The sequence below is a fragment of the Oncorhynchus keta genome, unplaced genomic scaffold (assembly GCF_023373465.1).
Source record: "Oncorhynchus keta strain PuntledgeMale-10-30-2019 unplaced genomic scaffold, Oket_V2 Un_contig_992_pilon_pilon, whole genome shotgun sequence".
Lineage (NCBI taxonomy): Eukaryota > Metazoa > Chordata > Actinopteri > Salmoniformes > Salmonidae > Oncorhynchus > Oncorhynchus keta.
Window position 1 is genome coordinate 294,162 of NW_026290727.1, and position 19,008 is coordinate 313,169.

General features: G+C 44.7%; 2 protein-coding genes across 3 annotated transcripts; both read right to left on the reverse strand.

Annotated features, from left to right (window-relative positions):
- Nucleotides 1-2,529: 2,529 nt before the first annotated feature.
- LOC118375029 (zinc finger protein OZF-like) lies at nucleotides 2,530-6,689 on the reverse strand. Of its 2 annotated transcripts, none has more exons than XM_052513242.1 (3): nucleotides 6,367-6,689; nucleotides 5,163-5,334; nucleotides 2,530-4,160 (listed from the first exon to the last, which is right to left on the reverse strand). In XM_052513242.1, the coding sequence occupies exons 1-3, from the start codon at nucleotides 6,403-6,405 to the stop codon at nucleotides 2,794-2,796; spliced, it is 1,578 nt and encodes a 525-aa protein (XP_052369202.1). In that variant the 5' UTR covers nucleotides 6,406-6,689; the 3' UTR covers nucleotides 2,530-2,793. The 2 variants fall into 2 exon arrangements, with proteins under 2 accessions (XP_052369202.1, XP_052369203.1); XM_052513243.1 differs by having other exon boundaries at nucleotides 5,175-5,334; nucleotides 6,367-6,683.
- Nucleotides 6,690-16,932: 10,243 nt separating this feature from the next.
- On the reverse strand, nucleotides 16,933-18,698 carry LOC118375026 (zinc finger protein 883-like). The gene has a single exon (XM_052513241.1). The coding sequence runs from the start codon at nucleotides 18,681-18,683 to the stop codon at nucleotides 16,956-16,958; it is 1,728 nt and encodes a 575-aa protein (XP_052369201.1). The 5' UTR covers nucleotides 18,684-18,698; the 3' UTR covers nucleotides 16,933-16,955.
- Between the last annotated feature and the right edge of the window lie 310 nt (nucleotides 18,699-19,008).

Below are 19,008 nucleotides of genomic sequence, written 5' to 3' on the forward strand. Positions count from 1 at the left end.
AATTAAGTTATGACAACATAAAATCTCACATCTCATGTAGGATAATCTTACATCAGAATATTTTTGGATAAGATTTGACCTGATCTATAAAAGTCGAGTAAAGCCAATAAAACACTCAACAACAACCCTTTCACTAAGAATCATGTTGTCTGCTATCGTCTACTTTTACCTGACAACAACTTGGAACAGAGTTCTATTTGAGTCCAGATGTTCTCAAGGCTGTTGTTGCATCTCCCTCCCTGCAGCCTAGAAATATAAAGAGACAACAAACACACTTTATAACTGGTGAAAAACTACACCTGATACTTCCATTAAGCAGGAAAAGTCTCTATCATAACAGATCATAACAGATGTGTAGCACTGTAAGACACGTGTTTCTCTGTTGTTGTTTTAAACCTGTTTTATTCTCAGGACCAGGACTATAACACTGAGTATTGGGACCCAGGACAACAACATATCCTGGTCTCTATTCTCAGGATTTGACTATAACACTGAGTATTGGGACCCAGGACAACAACATATCCTGGTCTATTCTACAGAATCAGTTTCTGCAGGTCAGGACAACAGGACTATAACACTGAGTATTGGGACCCAGGACAACAACATATCCTGGTCTCTATTCTCAGGACCAGGACTATATACACTGGTATTGGGACCCAGGACACTTCAACATATCCTGGTCTCTATTAACAGATCATAACAGATGTGTAGCACTGGGACCAGACACGTGTTTCTCTGTTGTTGTTTTAAACCTGTTTTATTCTCAGGACCAGGACTAACACTGAGTATTGGGACCCAGGACAACAACATATCCTGGTCTCTATTCTCAGGACTATAACACTGAGTATTGGGACCCAGGACAACAACATATCCTGGTCTATATTCTCAGGACCAGGACTATAACACTGAGTATTGGGACCCAGGACAACAACATATCCTGGTCTCTATTCTCAGGACCAGGACTATAACACTGAGTATTGGGACCCAGGACAACAACCTATCCTGGTCTCTATTCTCAGGACCAGGACTATAACACTGAGTATTGGGACCCAGGCTAACAACATATCCTGGTCTCTATTCTCAGGACCAGGACTATAACACTGAGTATTGGGACCCAGGCTAACAACATATCCTGGTCTCTATTCTCAGGACCAGGACTATAACACTGAGTATTGGGACCCAGGACAACAACATATCCTGGTCTCTATTATCAGGACCAGGACTATAACACTGAGTATTGGGACCCAGGCTAACAACATATCCTGGTCTCTATTCTCAGGACCAGGACTATAACACTGAGTATTGGGACCCAGGACAACAACATATCCTGGTCTCTATTCTCAGGACCAGGACTATAACACTGAGTATTGGGACCCAGGACAACAACATATCCTGGTCTCTATTATCAGGACCAGGACTATAACACTGAGTATTGGGACCCAGGACAACAACATATCCTGGTCTCTATTCTCAGGACCAGGACTACAACACTGAGTATTGGGACCCAGGCCAACAACATATCCTGGTCTCTATTCTCAGGACTATAACACTGAGTATTGGGGCCCAGGCCAACAACATATCCTGGTCTCTATTCTCAGGACTATAACACTGAGTATTGGGGCCCAGGCCAACAACATATCCTGGTCTCTATTCTCAGGACTATAACACTGAGTATTGGGGCCCAGGCCAACAACATATCCTGGTCTCTATTCTCAGGACTATAACACTGAGTATTGGGGCCCAGGCCAACAACAATCTGTAGATTTGAGTTCAGCCGTATATAGGACAACTGCTGGGACTGCCCCAGCAGAGCTCCCGATCGATGTGTACTATGGTGCATTGAGTTGGTTGGAAACTCTCCAGTTAACTGTCAATAAACAATGATTCATTTAAGTTTGACTTCCAGTGAACCCGGTGTAGAATTTCCAGAAGAGTGTGAGGTCTGTGTTTGACATGACCTACAGGTACTGATGGGCAGAGCTGACTTCCTGCCCCCATGATGCCTCATCCTAACAACCAAATGTGTGAACATCTTTCTGGAGCACACTTAAAATACAACAAGGAAACTTGAAAGATATCACTATTAAAATTCTTTAAAATAAATACAACATAATTAGACCACACTAATAGTCCTATGTCTTCTGTACTTCCATATGTCCCATCAGCTACACTACTGCATCTTGCCTATGCCGCTCTGTACCATCACTCATTCATATATCTTTATGCACATATTCTTTATCCCTTTACACTTGTGTGTATAAGGTAGTAGTTTTGGAATTGTTAGCTAGATTACTCGTTGGTTATTACTGCATTGTCGGAACTAGAAGCACAAGCATTTCGCTACACTCGCATTAACATCTGCTAACCATGTGTATGTGACAAATACATTTGATTTGACCTGGTGAAGGGTTTTACAATAAATATATGAACATCTTTTAGGAGCAAACTAATTCTACAGGAGTCCTATGCTCCTTATACATTTTTTATTAATATAGATAATAAAAACATAAAATGAACGTGATAAGCAGATGTTGAGCAGATAATGGATGTAATTTATTGATCTTTTGAAAACATACCTAGTATTGTTGAAACATTCTACATTACACAATTATTTAATGGATAATAGGAATTAATGAAATAAGACACAGCTCTGAACCCCCCCACCCCACCACACACAGTACTCCTACTCCAAGACGCTTGATACATATGGATCCAGAGCTGCATATTATCTACACATGTTACCATGGTAATAAGACTTAGTAAACTGTTAGCGAATGGGAGATGGATGACTCTTTACAAGATGTTTTCTATTGTATCTTTATTTAGAGATCTGTAACCGGTGCTGTAGGAGGGAGATGCTTTCTGGTGTTGTTTCAGTGACCCTGAACGAGCAAAGCTCTTTCCACATAGACAAGAGTAAGGTTTCTCTCCAGTGTGTGTGAGCTGGTGTCTAGTCAGGGCTCCTGAATGATTGAAGCTCTTCCCACACTGATCACAGATATAAGGCTTCTCTCCTGTGTGTATGCGTTGGTGTGTAGTCAGGGCTCCTGAACGATTGAAGCTCTTCCCACACTGATCACAGCTATAAGGCTTCTCTCCTGTGTGTATGCGTTGGTGTGCAGTCAGAGTGGAATATTGAGCAAAACTCTTCCCGCATTGATCACAGCTATAAGGCTTTGCTCCTGTGTGTATGCGCTGGTGTCTAGTCAGACTACCTGAATCCATGAAGCTCTTACCACACTGATCACAGCTATAAGGCTTCTCTCCTGTGTGTATGCGCTGGTGTCTAGTCAGACTACCTGAATCCATGAAGCTCTTCCCACACTGTTCACAGCTATAAGGCTTCTCTCCTGTGTGTATGCGCTGGTGTCTAGTCAGGTCTTCGGACAGAGCAAAGCTCTTCCAACACTGATCACAGCTATAAGGCTTCTCTCCTGTGTGTATGCATTGGTGTCTCGTCAGTTCTCCTGATTGATTGAAACTCTTCCCACACTGATCACAGCTATAAGGTTTCTCTCCTGTGTGTATGCGCTGGTGTCTAGTCAGGTTCCCGGATAGAGCAAAGCTCTTCCCACAGTGATCACAGCTATAAGGCTTCTCTCTTGTGTGTACACGCTGGTGCGTAGTCAGGTTTCCTGATTGGTTGAAGCTTTTCCCACACTGATCGCAGCTATAAGGCTTCTCTCCTGTGTGTACACGCTGGTGCGTACTCAGGTTTCCGGATAGAGCAAAGCTCTTCCCACACTGAACACAGCTATAAGGCTTCTCTCCTGTGTGTATGCGTTGGTGTGTAGTCAGGGCTCCTGATTGACTGAAGCTCTTCCCACAATCAAAGCAGGGGTAAGGCCTCTCCCCTGTATGAATTATCTGAGATTGTAAGGTTTTAGATGCAGCAAAACTCTTCCCACACTGAGAGCAGCGGTACATTTTCCTCCCAGTGTGAATCTGCTTGTAAATGACCAATTCCCTCTGTTTAGCAGAACTCTTCCCACAGTCAAAGCAGCAGTGGTCAGGTTTCTTCACTGTAAGTCTCTGATGGTGTTTCTTGAGGTGTTCTGGTCTGGAGAGACTCTTCTCTTTCTTGTCAGCATCATGACGTTGTCGAGGCTCCGCAGATGATAAGCCCCTCCCACTGAGAGAGCAACGATTAGGGATGTCCCCTGTGAAACAAAGACATTGAATAGCATGGCCATCTGAAATCAGGCTACCTGATGGGACTTTGATAAATGCTGAAAATTGCCAATCTAAATAAATGTACTACCACAGCAAAAAGGTTAGTTTTGAGAAGCATGAAGGAAACTTGCGCTGCTCGTGCTAGAACATATGCAGAATAAATATGCCTCTATGAATCTGATGAAGGCCTTTACGTGTCTTAATAATTTGAAATATTGCTCAGAAAAACAGGTGTTTTTAACAGCGTTACTTCGATTGTCAACTTAAGCTGTTTTGTGGTGGAAAACTGAGCATGTCAACCCATTTACCCATACATAGACATGCTAGTAATCTTTGAACAATTCCATTTTCTGGATTGCATTAAATTGACACTAACTGTTGCAAACAACAAGCTTCCATTCCCTGTCACAAGTGAATTGATGGCTGATTTAAGACTTTTACAGTCAACCCTGTTAGTTTATTTGGTACATAGGCACTTAGTATAGTTATATTTTTATTCAATATCTTGAGATGGGAAAACATGTTTTCATGAAATTGAACATGTTGTCTTTATGACAATGTTAAATATATATTGATATATTTCACCTAATTTTAAGTTAATTTTAAAAATGGGTGGAACTACCCAGATATTTTTATCAATATATCATTAGTCAATTAATGACTAAAGTTCATAAAATGGCAGAATTCAGATATATCTTTGTTTTAGCACTATCTACTGAGTTTTGGAACTACGGTGTGCGACATGGTTCAATGTTCCAATATATCAGCACAATCTACTTTTTTGATTTTTCAAATCGCCGCCGTCTTGAAGCAAAAATTGGAACAATGTTTAATGCGCTAATGACCATTCAAAAAAACAGTAAAAAAGAGCAATGTAGAATACAGTGAACTCAGCAAAAGGAGTAATTTTGTGGTAAGTACATGCGGGCCGCCATCTTTATGCACCTTCGCTATTGTTTCAGAAGCAGATTGTAGTCTAATCTACACACCATGGTTCTTACTTAATGAAATCAATTCTCCATCTTCCTTCTTTTCTCCTGTCTCAGTTCCACTCTGCCCCAGTGTTTTCCTGCAGTCGACCAGACCCCGCAGTAAAGCGGAACTGGGAGGCGTTTGACACGGGGACTCCGGGAGGGTGCAGGGGAACGGGCTAGCGTTGTCCTGTTGGCCGCAAGAAGTATTAAAAGAGGTGTATAATTAAACCAAATATTGTATTAATTTAGTCTAAACCTCTGATTGATTTGAGTGCATCCCTTAAATCTGATTGACATATTCAATCGTTCACTACAACCCACAAATCTAAGAGCATTAGATTGGTGGAAGCTTGGGCTAGTTTCCACCATATATCTCATACCAGTCATTTCCTTTCAAACAGCAATTTAGAGGCGAAGCCCAGAATCTGGCTTCTGACTTATTTGATCGAATATACATTTCATAACGAGTAGGTTGTTTGGAGTGTATTGATAAAAGTAGCACACTTTATATGAGAGTAGTGCCTGGTCGTCACTAGTCATAAACCACGCCCATTTCTACAATGGATCGTATTAGATTTGAACCCTAACCATACTACTTTTTTATTTAACTAGGCATGTCAGTAAGAACAAATTATTTACAAAGACGGCCTACACTGGCCATACCGGGATGACGCTGGGGCAATTGTGCGCCGCCCAGTGGGATTCGAACCAGGGTGCCTGTAGTGACGCCTCTAGCATTGACACGCAGTGACTTAGACTGCGCCACTTCTAACTTTATGCCTAACCCTAAATAAATAAAAACACGATATAGACATTTGACTTTGTGGCCGTGTTAACTAGTGGAAACACGCACATCTGCCCTCATTGCATATTATGGTCCCACGTGATCTTGACTCTTCACGATTGCCTTACATTTTCTTTTCTTTGTTAGAGCGGCCACTTGAGCATCTGGTCAAATAATGGATGTGTTCGAAATCAGTAGAAATAATGTTAACATGTGCACACTTTGTGGAAGGAGAGATAATTAGGTTATAGCCACAGATTCCTCAACAGGCTACTTTGTTGAAGTAAAAAAAAAATCCCAACAAGTTTTACTGTCTTGTATTTTATTTTGTAACGACATTTAACCGAAAACAGGAATGTAGAGGTGCAAAGATGATAACTAGGCCTAGACATTTTATACAGCACAGCAGGCATATACTGTTAAAACCAGACTCACCCGATTCATTGTGGAAGCTATTGTTTCTTTGTAAGACATGAAATGTGGTCGGCTACAACAGAACAGTTAGGCTACTTTGTTGTCTTCTTCTTTAAGGTTTAATGTCAGACTACACCTATTTGCGTATTACCGCCACCTACTGGACGGGTAGTGAACGGGGGGAAAAAGTCCATTGTGGGAAATGAATGCGGGAGGGGTGGATACAGTACCACCATCATCATCATATACAATAACAAAAATGTTGTTAATCCCCAAATACCTGCAGGGGCGATGAGGGAGCGGCGCCATGTGAGGATGTACTTTTCTGAGCTCCTCAACAGAACATTTAAATATTTGTGCAGATTGTATTTCGGGGCTCCCGAGTGGCGCAGCGGTCTAAGGTACTACATCTCAGTGCTAGAGGCGTTACTACGGACCCAGGTTTGATTCCCGGCTGTATCTCAACTGGCCGTGTATAGGAGTCCCAAAGGGTGGAGCACAATTGGCCCAGAGTCGTCCAGGATCATTGTTAGTTAATAACAAATTCTTATTTAGTTGCCTAGTAAAATCAAATACAATTTTAATTTGGATCAAAATACCCCTCTACAACCTGAGACTCCATTTTAAGGCTTAATGTCATGTTTTTGTCGAAGATGTCAGGCGCCAAATGCAAGAATCAGCCTAGGGCTAATTCTAACAGACCAGCTAGCCTAGCCAAGGACCATGAATCTACACCAACAACTGAACAATGCACAGCCGAGGCGACTGGACAAGAAGCTGTTCTACAGGCATTAACTGAAATTAAGCAGGAATTAATTGACAAAATGGATGGATATACAGTCGGCAGAGCTACGAAACTAGGTTAGCCAGCTGAGAGAGGAGCTGAAAACTGCCACTAAACAGACTAGATCCAACCACAAGGCACTGGACATCCGCATGACCAGCCTGGAGACCACGGCTAATGTCTACTCTGGGTTGATCACCACCACATGACCAGCCTGGAGACCACGGCTAATGGCTACTCTGGGTTGATCACCACCACATGACCAGCCTGGAGACCACGGCTACTCTGGGTTGATCACCACCACATGACCAGCCTGGAGACCACGGCTAATGTCTACTCTGGGTTGATCACCACCACATGACCAGCCTGGAGACCACGGCTAATGTCTACTCTGGGTTGATCACCACCACATGACCAGCCTGGAGACCACGGCTAATGTCTACTCTGGGTTGATCACCACCACATGACCAGCCTGGAGACCACGGCTAATGGCTACTCTGGGTTGATCACCACCACATGACCAGCCTGGAGACCACATAACCAGCCTGAGACCAGACCACGGCATGACCAGCCTGGCTACTCTGGGTTGATCACCACCGCATGACCAGCCTCACTGGGTTGATCACCACATGACCAGCCTGGAGACCACGGCTAATGGCTACTCTGGGTTGATCACCACCACATGACCAGCCTGGAGACCACGGCTAATGGCTACTCTGGGTTGATCACCACCACATGACCAGCCTGGAGACCACGGCTAATGGCTACTCTGGGTTGATCACCACCCATGACCAGCCTGGAGACCACTCTGGGTTGATCACCACCCTGACCAGCCTGGAGACCACTCTGGGTTGATGCTGACCATGGAGACCACGGCTAATGGCTACTCTGGGTTGATCACCACCACATGACCATGACCAGCCTGGAGACCAGCCTGGAGGCTAATGGCTACTCTGGGTTGATCACCACCGCATGACCACCTGACCAGAGACCACAGCTATGTCTACTCTGGGTTGATCCACCCCCATGACCAGCCTGCTAATGGCTAGATCACCACCGCATGACCAGCCTGGAGACCACGGCTAATGGCTACTCTGGGTTGATCACCACCGCATGACCAGCCTGGAGACCACGGCTAATGGTTACTCTGGGTTGATCACCACCACATGACCAGCCTGGAGACCACGGCTAATGGTTACTCTGGGTTGATCACCACCGCATGACCAGCCTGGAGACCACGGCTAATGGCTACTCTGGGTTGATCACCACCACATGACCAGCCTGGAGACCACGGCTAATGGCTACTCTGGGTTGATCACCACACTGGAAAGGAATGTTTTCCAAAAGAAAAAGGAAATCAAGGATTTTTAAAGAGAAACAAACATTAGGAGGCTAGATCCCTTCCTTCAAATTTACCTGTGACTGTTGAGAGAGACAGGAGGCTGGCAAGCGCCCTGCAGAGTTCTATGGGGGGTGATAAGGGACATATATAAGCCTAGGCAACCGTATCACCTGACATGACACCAACGCCTTACTAGTGTGACGCGTCTGATTTACATGACATGCTACTAACGTCTGCGTGACGCCTGCATCGCATGTTAATGAAAGTCATAATGTGCATAGTTTATATTAATTCAATCTCAACCATAAATGTTAGAAACGTACCATTTTTCCAGTGCAAGCAGACAATCCGGCATAGCCACCTTGAACTATAGTGGAGCCTACGGCTTGTGTATTTCCTGTTATCACTAATGGCCTAGTTAATATCATAGATAATCTGTCTTTCCCTCAGCACCTCATGTCATGGTATGTAATTTATGTCGCTGTATTCAGATCTAAATGTTGTTAGTCAATCACAGACTGTGTTGTTACCAGTTCCACATCAGACAACTTGGGATGTCCCTTCAGTCGAATAGAGCAGTTCATAGACCTTCCCAGAGGGTCTGTGCTATTCGGGATCATTGGGATGTCCACACCTCTATAAAGTATAAATGTAAATTGGTTAAGACTAGTGTTAGTTTAGGGTTTAGGCGAAGGTCGTCCCAATAGTAATCAAATCAAATGTATTTATATAGCCCTTCGTACATCAGCTGATATCTCAAAGCGCTGTACAGAAACCCAGCCTAAAACCCCAAACAGCAAGCAATGCAGGTGTAGAAGCACGGTGGCTAGGAAAAACTCCCTAGAAAGGCCAAAACCTAGGAAGAAACCTAGAGAGGAACCAGGCTATGTGGGGTGGCCAGTCCTCTTCTGGCTGTGCCGGGTGGAGATAACAGAACATGGCCAAGATGTTCAAATGTTCATAAATGACCAGCATGGTCCAATAATAATAAGGCAGAACAGTTGAAACTGGAGCAGCAGCACAGCCAGGTGGACTGGGGACAGCAAGGAGTCATCATGTCAGGTAGTCCTGAGGCATGGTCCTAGGGCTCAGGTCCTCCGAGAGAGAGAAAGAAAGAGAGAATTAGAGAGAGCACACTTAAATTCACACAGGACACCGAATATGACAGGAGAAGGACTCCAGATATAACAAACTGAACCTAGCCCCCCGACACATAAACTACTGCAGCATAAATACTGGAGGCTGTGACAGGAGGGGTCAGGAGACACTGTGGCCCCATCCGAGGACACCCCCGGACAGGGCCAAACAGGAAGGATATAGTATCATTTATTTAGTTGATGAATACAATTGTAAATGGGGATGGGTAGGCTACTTCATTCAGTGAATACTGAATATATTGCTATCTCTGGGAGTATGTTACTGACGGCTTTCCAGCTGTTGAACTATGGCAATGTCAAACTAATTTCTAAATCTTTTAGTCAAGATGTGTTGAGCAAGCTTCAGCAGCTTCACTGCAGGTGCTCAACCCACCACCCTCACTGTTCTCCCTCCCTCCATTGTTATCCACATCGGCACCAACAATGTTAGGATGAAACAGTCAGAGATCGCCAAGCGCAACATAGATTCAGCGTGTAAATCAGCTAGAAAGATGTGTCTGCATTTAGTAATTGTCTCTGGCCCCCTCCCAGTTAGGGGGAGTGATGAGCTCTACAGCAGAGTCTCACAACTCAATCGCTGGTTGAAAACTGTTTTCTGCCCCTCCCAAAAGATAGAATTTGTAGATAATTTGCCCTCTTTCGGGAACTCACCCACAAACAGGACCAAGCCTGGCCTGTTGAGGAGTAATGGACTCCATCCTAGCTGGAGGGGTGCTCTCATCTTATCTACGAACATAGACAGGGCTCTAACTCCTCTAGCTCCGCAATGAAATGGGGTGCAGGCCAGGCAGCAGGCTTTTAGCCAGCCTGCCAGCTTGGTGGAGTCTGCCACTAGCACAGTCAGTGTAGTCAGCTCAGCTATCCCCATTGAGACCGTGTCTGTGCCTCAACCTAGGTTGGGCAAAACTAAACATGGCGGTGTTCGCCTTATCAATCTCACTAGAAAAGACCTCCTCCATTCCTGCCATTATTGAAAGAGATCGTGATACCTCACATCTCAAAATAGGGCTACTTAATGTTAGATCTCTCAATTCCAACACAGTTATAGTCAATTAACTAATCACTGATCATAATCTTGACGTGATTGACCTGACTGAAACATGGCTTAAGCCTGAGGACTTTACTGTGTTAAATGAGGCCTCGCCTCCTGGTTACACTAGTGACCATATCCCCCCGCGCATCCCGCAAAGGTGGAGGTATTGCAAACATTTACGATAGCAAATTTACAACAAAAAAAACTACGTTTGTCTTTTGAGCTTCTAGTCATGAAAACTTTGCAGCCTACTCAATCATGTATTATAGCTACTGTTTACCGGCCTCCTGGGCCATGTACAGCGTTCCTCACTGAGTTCCTATCTGACCTTGTAGTCATAGCAGATAATATTATAATTTTTGGTGACTTTAATATTCACATGGAAAAGTCCACAGACCCACTCCAAAAGGCTTTCAGAGCCATCGTCGACTCAGTGGGTTTTGTCCAACAGTCTCCGGACCTACTCACTGCCACAGTCATACTCTGGACCTAGTTTTACATTTACATTTACATTTAAGTCATTTAGCAGACGCTCTTATCCAGAGCGACTTACAAATTGGTGCATTCACCTTATGACATCCAGTAGAATAGTCACTTTACAATAGTGCATCTAAATCTTAAAGGGGGGAGAAGGATTACTTATCCTATCCTAGGTATTCCTTAAAGAGGTGGGGTTTCAGGTGTCTCCGGAAGGTGGTGATTGACTCCGCTGTCCTGGCGTCGTGAGGGAGTTTGTTCCACCATTGGGGGCCAGAGCAGCGAACAGTTTTGACTGGGCTGAGCGGGAACTGTACTTCCTCAGTGGTAGGGAGGCGAGCAGGCCAGAGGTGGATGAACGCAGTGCCCTTGTTTGGGTGTAGGGCCTGATCAGAGCCTGGAGGTACTGAGGTGCCGTTCCCCTCACAGCTCCGTAGGCAAGCACCATGGTCTTGTAGCAGATGCGAGCTTCAACTGGAAGCCAGTGGAGAGAGCGGAGGAGCGGGGTGACGTGAGAGAACTTGGGAAGGTTGAACACCAGACGGGCTGCGGCGTTCTGGATGAGTTGTAGGGGTTTAATGGCACAGGCAGGGAGCCCAGCCAACAGCGAGTTGCAGTAGTCCAGACGGGAGATGACAAGTGCCTGGATTAGGACCTGCGCCGCTTCCTGTGTGAGGCAGGGTCGTACTCTGCGGATGTTGTAGAGCATGAACCTACAGCAACGGGACACCGCCTTGATGTTAGTTGAGAACGACAGGGTGTTGTCCAGGATCACGCCAAGGTTCTTAGCGCTCTGGGAGGAGGACACAATGGAGTTGTCAACCGTGATGGCGAGATCATGGAACGGGCAGTCCTTCCCCGGGAGGAAGAGCAGCTCCGTCTTGCCGAGGTTCAGCTTGAGGTGGTGATCCGTCATCCACACTGATATGTCTGCCAGACATGCAGAGATGCGATTCGCCACCTGGTCATCAGAAGGGGGAAAGGAGAAGATTAATTGTGTGTCGTCTGCATAGCAATGATAGGAGAGACCATGTGAGGTTATGACAGAGCCAAGTGACTTGGTGTATAGCGAGAATAGGAGAGGGCCTAGAACAGAGCCCTGTGGGACACCAGTGGTGAGAGCGCGTGGTGAGGAGACAGATTCTCGCCACGCCACCTGGTAGGAGCGACCTGTCAGGTAGGACGCAATCCAAGCGTGGGCCGCGCCGGAGATGCCCAACTCGGAGAGGGTGGAGAGGAGGATCTGATGGTTCACAGTATCGAAGGCAGCCGATAGGTCTAGAAGGATGAGAGCAGAGGAGAGAGAGTTAGCTTTAGCGGTGCGGAGCGCCTCCGTGATACAGAGAAGAGCAGTCTCAGTTGAATGACTATTCTTGAAACCTGACTGATTTGGATCAAGAAGGTCATTCAGAGAGAGATAGCGGGAGAGCTGGCCAAGGACGGCACGTTCAAGAGTTTTGGAGAGAAAAGAAAGAAGGGATACTGGTCTGTAGTTGTTGACATCGGAGGGATTGAGTGTAGGTTTTTTCAGAAGGGGTGCAACTCTCGCTCTCTTGAGGACGGAAGGGACGTAGCCAGCGGTCAGGGATGAGTTGATGAGCGAGGTGAGGTAGGGGATAAGGTCCAATGGAATAAATGTTGTGGATCTTAATGTTTTTCCTAATAATCCTGGACTATCGGACCACCATTTTATTACGTTTGCAATCGCAACAAATACTCTGCTCAGACCCCAACCAAGGAGCATCAAAAGTTGTGCTATAAATTCTCAGACAACCCAAAGATTCCTTGATGCCCTTCCAGACTCCCTCTGCCTACCCAAGGACGTCAGAGGACAAACATCAGTTAACCACCTAACTGAAGAACTCAGTTTAACCTTGCGCAATACCCTAGATGCAGTTGCACCCCTAAAAACATCTGTCATAAGAAACTAGCTCCCTGCTATAAGAAAATACCAGAGCTCTGAAGCAAGCTTCCAGAAAATTGGAATGGAAATGGCTCCACACCAAACTGGAAGTCTTCCGACTAGCTTGGAAAGACAGTACCGTGCAGTATCAAAGAGCCCTTACTGCTGCTCGATCATCCTATTTTTTCAAACTTAATTGAGGAAAATAAGAACAATCAGAAATGTATTTTTGGTACTGTTGCAAAGCTAACTAAAAAGCAGCATTCCCTAAGAGAGGATGGCTTTCACTTCAGCAGTAATAAATTCATGAACTTCTTTGAGAAAAAGATCATGATCATTAGAAAGCAAATTACGGACTCCTCTTTAAATCTGCGTATTCCTCCAAAGCTCAGTTGTTCTGAGTCTGCACAACTCTGCCAGGACATAGGATCAAGGGAGACACTCAAGTGTTTTCATACTATATCTCTTGACACAGTGATGAAAATAATCATGGCCTCTAAACCTTCAAGCTGCATACTGGACCCTATTCCAACTAAACTAGTGAAACAGCTGCTTCCTGTTCTTGACCCTCCTATGTTGAACATAATAAATGGCTCTCTATCCAACGGATGTGTACCAAACTCACTAAAAGTGGCAGTAATGCCTCTCTTGAAAAACCCAAACCAGAAAATATAAAAAACTATCGGCCTATATCGAATCTTCCATTCCTCTCAATTTTTGGGGGAAAAAGCTGTTGCGCGGCAACTCACTGGCTTCCTGAAGACAAACAATGTGTACGAAATGCTTCAGTCGGGTTTTAGACCCCATCATAGCACTGAGACTGCACCTGTGAAGGTGCTAAATGACCTTTTAATGGCGTCAAACCGAGGCTCTGCATCTGTCCTCGTGCTCCTAGACATTAGTGCTGCTTTTGATACCATCGATCACCACATTCTTTTGGAGAGATTGGAAACCCAAATTGGTCTACACGGACAAGTTCTGGCCTGGTTTAGATCTTATCTGTCGGAAAGATATCAATTTGTCTCTTTGAATGGTTTGTCCTCTGACAAATCAACTGTAAATTTCGGTGTTCCTCAAGGTTCCGTTTTAGAACCACTATTGTTTTCACTATGAATTTTACCTTTTGGGGATGTCATTCGAAAACATAATGTTAACTTTTACTGCTATGCGGATGACACACAGCTGTATATTTCAATGAAACATGGCAGAGCCCCAAAATTGCCCTCGCTGGAAGTCTGTGTTTCAGACATAAGGAAGTGGATGGCTGCAAACGTTCTACTTTTAAACTCGGACAAAACAGAGATGCTTGTTCTCGGCCCAAGAAACAAAGAGATCTTCTGTTGAATCTGACAATTAATCTTGATGGTTGTACAGTCGTCTCAAATAAAACTGTGAAGGACCTCTGCGTTACTCTGGACCCTGATCTCTCTTTTGAGGAACTTAAAGACTGTTTCAAAGACAGCTTTTTTCCATTTCATAACATTGCAAAAATCTGAAATTTTCTGTCCAAAAATTATGCAGAAAAATTAATCCATGCTTTTGTTACTTCTAGGTTAGACTACTGCAATGCTCTACTTTCCGGCTACCCGGATAAAGCACTAAATAAACTTCAGTTAGTGCTAAATACGGCTGCTTGAATCCTGACTAGAACCCCAAAAATGTATCATATTACTTCAGTGTTAGCCTCTCTACACTGGCTTCCTGTTAATGCAAGGGGTGATTTCAAGGTTTTACTGCTAACCTACAAAACATTACATGGGCTTGCTCCTACCTATCTTTCTGATTTGGTCCTGTCGTACATACTTACATGTACGCTACGGTCACAAGATGCAGGCCTCCTAATTGTCCCTAGAATTTCTAAGCAAACAGCTGGAGGCAGGGCTTTCTCCTATAGAGCTCCATTTTTATGGAATGGTCTGCCTACCCATGTGAGAGACGCAGACTCGGTCTCAACCTTTAAGTCTTTACTGAAGACTCAACTCAGTAGGTCCTATGATTGAGTGTAGTCTGTCCCAGGAGTGTGAAGGTGAACGGAAAGGCACTGGAGCAACGAACCGCCCTTGCTGCCTCTGCCTGACCAGTTCCCCTCTCTCCACTGGGATTCTCTGCCTCTAACCCTATTACAGGGGCTGAGTAACTGATTTACTGGTGCTTTTCTATGCCGTCCCTAGGAGGGGTGCGTCACTTGAGCGTGTCGAGTCACTGACGTGGTCTTCCTGTCTGGGTTGGCACCCCCTTTGGGTTGTGCCGTGGCGGAGATCTTTGTGGGCTATACTCGGCCTTGTCTCAGGATGGAAAGTTGGTGGTTGAAGATATCCCTCTAGTATTGTGGGGGCTGTGCTTTGGCAAAGTGGGTGGGGTTATATCCTGCCTGTTTGGTCCTGTCCGGGGGTATCATCGGATGGGGCCAAAGTGTCTCCTGACCCCTCCTGTCTCAGCCTCCAGTATTTATGATGCAGTAGTTTGTGTCAGGGGGCTAGGGTCAGTTTGTTATATCTGGAGTATATCTCCTGTCTTATCCGGTGTCCTGTGTGAATTTAAGTATGCTCTCTCTAATTTTCTATTTCTCTATCTCGGAGGACATGAGCCCTAGGACTATGCCTAAGGATTACCTGGCATGATGACTCGTTGTCCCCAGTCCACCTGGCCGTGCTGCTGCTCGTTTCAACTGTTCTGCCTGTGGCTATGGAACCCTGACCTGTTCACTGTGATTACTATTATTTGACCATGCTGGTCATTTATGAACATTTGAACATCTTGGCCATGTTCTGTCATAATCTCCACCCGGCACAGCCAGAAGAGGACTGTCCACCCCACATAGCCTGGTTCCTCTCGCGGTTTCTTCCTAGGTTGTGGCCTTTCTAGGGAGTTTTTCCTAGCCATCGTGCTTCTACACCTGCATTGCTTGCTGTTTGGGGTTTTAGGCTGGGTTTCTGTATAGCACTTTGGGTTTGGCCAAAGGTATATTAAACCATATAGTATACTATATTAAACCCAAGAATATACTCATCTTCTTTCTGGGGTTGAGGAGGTTGGACAGTGGAGTACAGAGGCACTTCCTGGTTATTGGAGGAAGAGAGGTGGGCATTGGTGTAGTCAGCATCACCCTGTTAGTCTGTGCCGTGGTAGTGGCCATGGCCATTCCTGAGACGTTGTCATAAACTGGACTGAGTCTCCCTGGAGAGGAGAAAAGACAGACAAACATACCTTGGGACTATTCCATTGGTTCCACTGGGCCAGGCAAGATGAATCAAACACTGATAAAAAAGATCTGAAAGAAAACAAATGCTTTTTGACCTCAACTCACCTGTCCATTCCCTGCTGTGCCCCGTGTCAGAGAGGCTTTCTTCATGTTTTTTTACACAAATTAATGAATCAGTCATTGAATAACAATCAAGATGATAAAGTGAAAGATAAGTCTTTAGAAAAATGGTCACCTGAACCACATGAAGCCAGAGAGACAGAGGATGAGAACAACATTTCCTATAGCTGCATTCTTCTGTATGGCCCATCAGATGCACTAAAACCTGTTAAAGGGTTTTACAATAAATATGCCAAGATCTTTTTGGAGGAAAATATTCTAGAAGAGGCCTCTGGTCCATATAAAAAAACATATAAAAGAAGTGAGAAGCAGATGGGGTTGAGCAGATAATGGATTTAATTTATTGATCTCCTGAATACACACCTAGTATTGTTGAAACATTATTCTATTATTATTTAAAAGATAGTAGGAGTTAATGAAATAGATACAGCTCTGAACACGCCACCACACACAGGACTCCTACTCCAAGACGCTTGATAAATATGGATCCAGAGATGCATATTATGCTACACAGGTTACCATGGTAATCAGACTTAGTTAGAGAATGGGAAATGGATGACTCTTTACAATATGTTTTCTATTGAAACTTTATTTAGGGATCTGGAAACGGTGCCAGAGAGGAGGGAGATGAAAGAAAACATGTTTGTGATTTCTGGTGTTTTTTCAGTGTCCCTGAATGAGCAAAGCTTTTTCCACATAGACAAGAGTAAGGTTTCTCTCCAGTGTGTGTGAGCTGGTGTGTTGTCAGGTATCCTGAATGATTGAAGCTCTTCCCACACTGATCACAGCTATAAGGCTTCTCCCCTGTGTGTATGCGCTGGTGTCTAGTCAGGTGATCTGACATCCTGAAACTCTTCTCACACTGATCACAGCTATAAGGCTTCTCTCCTGTGTGTATGCGTTGGTGAATAGTCAGGTGTCCTGATTGATTGAAGCTCTTCCCACACTGATCACAGCTATATGGCTTCTCTCCTGTGTGTATGCGTTGGTGTATAATCAGGGATCCTGATTGATTGAAGCTCTTCCCACACTGATCACAGCTATAAGGCTTCTCTCCTGCGTGTATGCGCTGGTGTATGATCAGGGATCCTGAATGATTGAAGCTCTTCCCACACTGATCACAGCTATACGGCTTCTCTCCTGTGTGTATGCGCTGGTGTGCTGTTAGGTCTCCTGATTGAGTAAAACTCTTCCCACACTGATCACAGCTATACGGCTTCTCTCCTGTGTGTATGCGTTGGTGAATAGTCAGGTGTCCTGATTGATTGAAGCTCTTCCCACACTGATCACAGCTATAAGGCTTCTCTCCTGTGTGTATGCGCTGGTGTATAGTCAGGTGATCTGACGTCCTGAAAGTCTTCTCACACTGATCACAGCTATAAGGCTTCTCTCCTGTGTGTATGCGCTGGTGTATAATCAGGGATCCTGAATGATTGAAGCTCTTCCCACACTGATCACAGCTATAAGGCTTCTCTCCTGCGTGTATGCGCTGGTGTATAATCAGGGATCCTGAATGATTGAAGCTCTTCCCACACTGATCACAGCTATACGGCTTCTCTCCTGTGTGTATGCGTTGGTGTGTAGTCAGGTCTCCTGATCGACTGAAGCTCTTCCCACACTGATCACAGCAATAAGGCTTCTCTCCTGTGTGTATGCGTTGGTGTATAGTCAGGTGATCTGACGTCCTGAAACTCTTCTCACACTGATCACAGCAATAAGGCTTCGCTCCTGTGTGTATGCGTTGGTGTATAGTCAGGTGATCTGACGTCCTGAAACTCTTCTCACACTGATCACAGCTATAAGGCTTCTCTCCTGTGTGTATGCGCTGGTGTATAGTCAGGGTTCCTGATTGATTGAAGCTCTTCCCACACTGATCACAGCTATAAGGCGGTCCTGTGTGTTTTTGTGTAGTCTGGAATCCTGATTGTGAGAAATGCTTCAAACAATCAAAGTAGGGGTAAGGCCTCTCCCCTGCATGAATTCTCTGATGAGATTTTAAAGTTTTAGATGCAGTGAAACTCTTCCCGCACTGAGAGCAGTGGAACGGTTTCTCTCCAGTGTGAATTTGCTCATGAATAGTCAAGTCTTGTTTATCAAAACTCTTCCCACAGACAGAGCAGTGGTGAGGTTTCTTCCCTGTACCTCTATGCTGGTGTTTAAAGTGTTCTGATCTGGAGAGACTCTTCTCTTTCTTGTCAGCATCATGATGTTGTTGAGGCTCCCCAGATGATAAGCCCCTCCCACTGAGAGAGCAACGATTAGGGATGTCCCCTGTGAAACAAAGACATTGAATAGTTAGGTTTTGCAAATATGGGTCCATAAACAGATGGGTCCTTCCATGAAATTAAGGCCTTTTGGGTCACTTTCATATTTTTCCAGTAGAAATTGTGCATCAGTATTATATTTTAAATCTGTTATTAAATAATATGAATAAAGACTTGATAAAGTGACAATTCTGAATTTGAAAAGTCCCTCCATCAACCCTGTGTCACTTCTAGAAAGATTTTAACACAACTAATACAATCATTTCTCCAAGTTTTACCATCGTTGAGTAAAGTTACAAGTGCAGAATAATAGGTTAATTGTGAAGTCAATTAGTAGAAGAGTTTGATTTAGATGTTGACATGCTTTGAATGAACAATTTC